This window comes from Portunus trituberculatus, chromosome 46 (assembly GCF_017591435.1).
Source record: "Portunus trituberculatus isolate SZX2019 chromosome 46, ASM1759143v1, whole genome shotgun sequence".
In the NCBI taxonomy this organism is placed as follows: Eukaryota; Metazoa; Arthropoda; class Malacostraca; order Decapoda; family Portunidae; genus Portunus; species Portunus trituberculatus.
The window spans coordinates 11,137,489-11,143,034 of NC_059300.1; the positions used below are offsets into that span (position 1 = coordinate 11,137,489).

Genomic DNA, 5,546 nt, shown 5'->3' on the forward strand with positions numbered 1-5,546 from the left:
ATAGTCTGGCTGAAGAAAGTAATAGTGTTGATCTGCTGCGCGAAAAGACTGTGATACGTGCATGATGACGCAGTCTTTGACGTCTGGCAGCTTCACAGGGTCCGTTTCAGCCTTTGTTGTTGCCTTAGCTGGACCTCCTCTTACATAAGAAATATAATAAAATAATGAGTGTATCAGCTTACGAAGGATGAAGTACTGGTAAAGGACCGAAGCGACATCCCACGCCGCTCACGAGAGGATTTAGTGTTTGAAGAAAACGTGAGAGATTTCATCTGACATTAACTGGCAATGCAAAATTTTCGTGGTATCATTATAATATAGAGAATACAGTGCTAGTGCCCCATGTCCTGCTTGTGGCTGTCGTTTGTGTTGACTTGTTGGCAAGTAACTAACTGATCGAGGAGGTGGCAGGTGGGAAGTACTGTTCAGTGTGATATTCAGGAGGAAAGTGTTGTTTGAATATTAGAAGGAGATCCACGGTATGGTGGTTGGTTCTCATTCTGTATACATATCTTACACACATACACACACACACACACACACACACACGGTGCACAAGGTGTAGAGCCACACACTGTTGTTTTGTGGGCGGTGTTTCCTGTTGAGTGTGAGCTATGCTGTATTGACATGATATTCGCCTCGTCTCCCTGAGGGCTCCTTGCCGCAGCCTGGCAGGTCCCTGGTGGATGAGGCGCCGGAAGCAGGACCGAGAGGCTGCAGGTGGTCTGGGAAGGCAGCCACATTACCACAGCAGGAGACTGACAATGCCATCCTGTCCTCTACTAGCTACAGCTACGCCCTGGAAGCTTCTCGTGAGTCTTGGTGACTTCATGTCGATGACGTCAAGTGTGCCGGTGTTCCCGTAAACGATTGTCACTCGTCTTGAGCTAAATGACGCCGGTCCCAGCCCGCCGTGATTGCCGCGGCTAGTCCAACACCAGCTAGAGAGGGTTGGCAGGCCACAGATTATAGGCAACAGGCTACAGGCCCTGACGCTTCTCCGCACCAGCGATGGGGTTCTTGTCGTGAAGGCCGAGTCCCAGATCGTCGAATCCCGGGTCTGTCCAGTTAAAGACAAGCTGAGTGTCGTAGTAGGAGTACCAGTACCACAGGTTGAGGAGGCCGTACGACAACGGAAACATGATGCGACTGACGGTGTCGATGGTGGACACAGAGTTGACGGACCGCTGCAGACAGGCCGTCCTCTGCCTCTCCCGCCGGTAGTTCTCGTCTCCTGCGGGTGGAATGAACGCAGTCAGTATTGGGGGAATTGTGACCATTGTGAGGCTGTGTGGCAGTAATTACCTGTGTGACCATGGTGTTCAATGCAGCTAATTCTCTACAAAGGAAGGAGAAAAACAGTCAAGTGGAATGCCCAGGTGGGACAAGGAAGAGACCAGGGGAAGGGAGGGGCAAGGGACAGGAGGGACCACCAGCTCACCACCACCACCATCACTCACCCAGGACACAATGGTAACACTGCGACCAGCACCGCTCCTTCTTCTCCGTCTGAGTCTCCGTGTTCCTGAAGGTGGCCAGGCTGTCCCCGGAGTGGTTCATCACCCCGGAATCCTGCGGTACACCAGGCACATTGTTACCAAACGAGAGAGAGAGAGAGAGAGAGAGAGAGAGAGAGAGAGAGAGAGAGGATGAGGCAGTGCTTTTATCGATCAGGGAACCCAGTGTACCCCGCTTCCCTAAGGACGAGGTGCTGCCGCGATACAAACAGCAGTCTTGGCTAATGTGTGAAGAGCGAGGGTGGTGCTTTAATGCGTCATCAGAGGCCATTTTTCTTCACAAGGCCAACAAGTATCGCCATTTGATGATAACCTTGGTCGTAAGGTACTTCCTCTAAAATTACTTTCATATCTCATGGAAAAAATACGAGGTAATTGAGAATTTCATCGACTGACATCTGAATTTATTACCGGTGATTATATTTCGATGCTCCTTCCTCTTGGTAATATGTATGATACGGATATAATTGAGCTACAGATTAAAGAAAAGCGTAATGTAATATCTATCATTATAATCGCTGGTGGAGAGGGATGGGTGAGTCATGAGGAACCTTCACGCTTTCCTGCCCTGCCATCATCCAGGCGGTGGAAGTGTGCACTGTTGTTCCTGGCATGTCACAGCTCCCTTTGACAAGTATCCTCGTCATAAACCAGGCTCTTTGGTAACTCCCTATTCCTATACTCCTACCGTTAGAATTCACACATTCATCCTTACTTATTCCTTGTTATTCCATTGTTAACTTATTATTCCTATACATTCCTAAGATACACCCCTTCGATACTTAGACGCAATTTTTACTATGATTTTTAGGTATGTTTAGAGGATTATATTGACATTAGGAAGAGTTTATGGAGGTCAAAAGATGTATGGTCAGAATCTCCACCATTTCAACGCCCTACATGAGTTTCTGAAGCTGTAAAAAATCACCAAATACTAAGAAGAAAGACTATGAAAACGTGTCATGGTACTGGAGAGGTTAAAATTCACACATTTATTACCATTCCTCCATTGTTAACCTACCAGTCTTATATTCTTACCATTAACCCCTTCAATACTGGGATACATTTCTACCTTGAGATTTGTGTACGATTTGACCATTTTATTAGCATTAGGAAGGGTCTAATGAGGTCAGAAGATTAATGGCCACAGTTTTCACCTCAATCCTCCACATAAGTTTCTGAAGCTGTATAAAATCACCAAATTGTAATCAGAATACATATGGAAACGCGTCACGGTACTGAAGGGGTTAAAAATCATACAAATTTTCTTATTCATCCCTTCTTATCACGCTGTTCCTATATTGCTACGACTAGAATATACACACATTCATTCCTTATCACCACACCTCCACTGATAATCTGCTAATCCTTTATTCCTACGTGTTATAATCCAGTTCACTCATTCAATTTAATCCCAGTTATCGTGGTTACTTTCACCTCAGCAGCCCACACCGCCTGACACCTCCTGATACCCCCCCACAATCCCTGACATCCCAGACATCCTCCACATCCCTGACACCGCTCACATCCCTCACACTCCTCACACTCCTCTCACACCCACACCCTTCACTCCTTCCCACACCCCTAACACCTCTTCACATCCCAGACACCCACCACCACTCTGACACCCCCTCACGCCTCCACACCCCTCACACCCATCACACCTCCACATCCCCCTCACACCCCACACCCTCCTCACACCCCCACATCCCTCACACCCTTCACACCTCATACACCCCAACATCCCTCACACCCTCACATCTCTCACACCCCCACCCCAGACACCCCCTACATCCCAACACCCCTTACACCCCTCACCCCCGAACACCCCTGACACCCCTGGCAGACACCCACTGAGTTGAGGGTGGCGTAGATGATGGCGGCCCCGGGAGGACACGTCTGATGGCTCGAGTTGATGAACACAATCTCTCGGCGCCCCTCCCCTGTGGACTCGTAGGACTCCTCAAAGGGCTGGCCGTGCTCCTGAGAGTCCTCCAGCTCGCACACCTCGTTCACCTCCTCCACGTCCTCCCACTCTTCCTCGTCCGCTGGGATTTCACCGGAGCCAACCTGGGAAGAGGCAGTGTTCAGCATGAGGCGTTTTAGATCTTCGTGTAGGCAAATTTCTTTCTTTATCTATTTTTTTATGTAGGAGAGGGGAACTGGTCAAGGGCAACAAAAATAATGAAAAAAGGGCCTACTTACTTGCCAGTTCCCTTACAGGTCCAATACGGTTAGCCGAAAGAAAGGGATAACTGTCTTGAAACATCCCTCTTAAATGAAGTCTAGTCTAGGAAGTTGGACGTACAGAAGCTGGTAGGGAGTTCCAGAGTTTACCAGAGAAAGGTATGAATGATTGAGAGTACTGGTTAACTCTTGCATTAGAGAATTGGACAGAATAGGGGTGAGAAGAAGACCGAGACTGCAGGAGGAGGGGAGGCATGCAGTTAGCAACATCAGAAGAACAGTTGGCATGAAAATAGCGGTAAAAAATGGCAAGAGATGCAATATTCCGGCGGTGAGAAAGAGGCTGAAGACAGTCAGTCAGAGAAGGGGAGTTGATGAGACGAAAAGCTTCCACTCTACCTAATAAAATTGTGTGAGTGGAATCCCCCCAAACATGTGAAGACTTCAAAGTTCTCTTCTTTAAGTCTTTTAGAGCACAATGTAAAGTAGTGTCTGTTTCTTCATTATTTTCCACTGTAATCTTCGTTTACTAAGCTTGGTGGAGTCTGAAACTTCTCCCAGTGTCCCTTTCCAAAGTTCTAACGGTATGAGGAAAAATTCTGGTAATTTTTTATACCGTATATACTGTTATTTCCATTTATTGGACGTATGAGTTTGGTGAATGCATATCTCCCCCCCCATCCCATATCCTTTAGTTCCCTTTTTGTGGTCAGGCTGCACAAGGCTTCCTCCTCCTAACGCAAAGTTAACTGGTATCTTCATTATCTCACTCCTGCCAGACAATGATGGAGGAACAGCCCCTCACTTTGCTCTCCCTTTCCTACCACCTGGACTCCTTAAGAGGGCACCATCACGGCGGCTCGAGGAATAAAGGACCGTAACGCCAGTCTACGATTCTACTTTTCACTAAGGGGCTGAAATCAGCTGGGGCTTCTCCTAAATTTTGTTGTGCAGCTCCTGACCAACATTCTCCTCATGCAAAAAGATAATTGTGGACGCATACATTAGAGGCTCTGGTGGTGAGGCGAGCCGGTGTGCAGGCGTGTGAAGCCATCCAGGTGTGAGCGCGATAATGTACAGGTAATAAGGTGTGGAGCAGAATAGGCTGAAGAGTGAGTAAGCAGGGAGGAATAGACGCTAACTGGTCTGGGAGTAGCAGTGCGGTGGCTGGCTAGCTGCCGGCGGTGCAGAGGCTCACACCTGGCCACAACCCTTCCCCTTTCCGCCAGGTAACTCACTTTGGGGTTCCAGCCTCCCACGGACACGCGAACTTTCTCACTCACTTACTCTTTCTTCCATGGAGACCAAGGTACTAAAGCATATGAATGGATCGGTACTGGTGTATTAAAAAATCTCCTGAAGAAGTGCTCGTTCCCTTTCCAACGGGAGGTCGTGCATTCAGTCTGTCACGGAGGGAACTTGTGCCTCGACGTGAGGGTCCTCCAAGGATCCTTTTGGTGGTTAGACGCCGTGATAACAACAGTGGCAGCGCCCAGCCCACACAGGTCCCGGCAACATTAGCATACCGTCAAAGAACCGCCGCTGCCCAGCCTCCAGCTAGCCGGGGCGGTCAGGGGGAATGTGAGTTGAGTGGTAGGGAGGAGGAGGGGGGCAGCGGGTGACATGATAACGAGATTAGCCCCGCTGCGAATTGAAAGAACAGCAAAACTGATGAAAGATGGAGGACTGAGGGAGGAGTCGGTTCGAGGGTATAAAGCCAGTGAGTAGATAAGGCAGGAATGAGAGTAACAATTGTGAACACTGCGCGGTGAGGCGGACGGCGGGGTAAGTGGCTTGGGGTGGGGTGTCTGAGGGAGGGACGGGGAGAGGCCCACACCATGA

The 5,546-nt window shown here is 48.9% G+C and overlaps 1 protein-coding gene across 1 annotated transcript in view; it reads right to left on the reverse strand.

Moving 5' to 3' along the window:
• Positions 1-407: 407 nt before the first annotated feature.
• LOC123520280 (gamma-aminobutyric acid receptor subunit alpha-2-like) overlaps positions 408-5,546 on the reverse strand; it is a 119,813-nt gene continuing 114,674 nt past the window's right edge. Inside the window, exons 10-12 of the mRNA XM_045282428.1 lie at positions 3,372-3,587; positions 1,461-1,572; positions 408-1,234 (exon numbers count right to left, since the gene is read on the reverse strand). Of these exons, the coding sequence (XP_045138363.1) occupies positions 981-1,234; positions 1,461-1,572; positions 3,372-3,587 (582 nt within the window). The 3' untranslated portion in view covers positions 408-980. The remainder of the gene's footprint in view (positions 1,235-1,460; positions 1,573-3,371; positions 3,588-5,546) is intronic.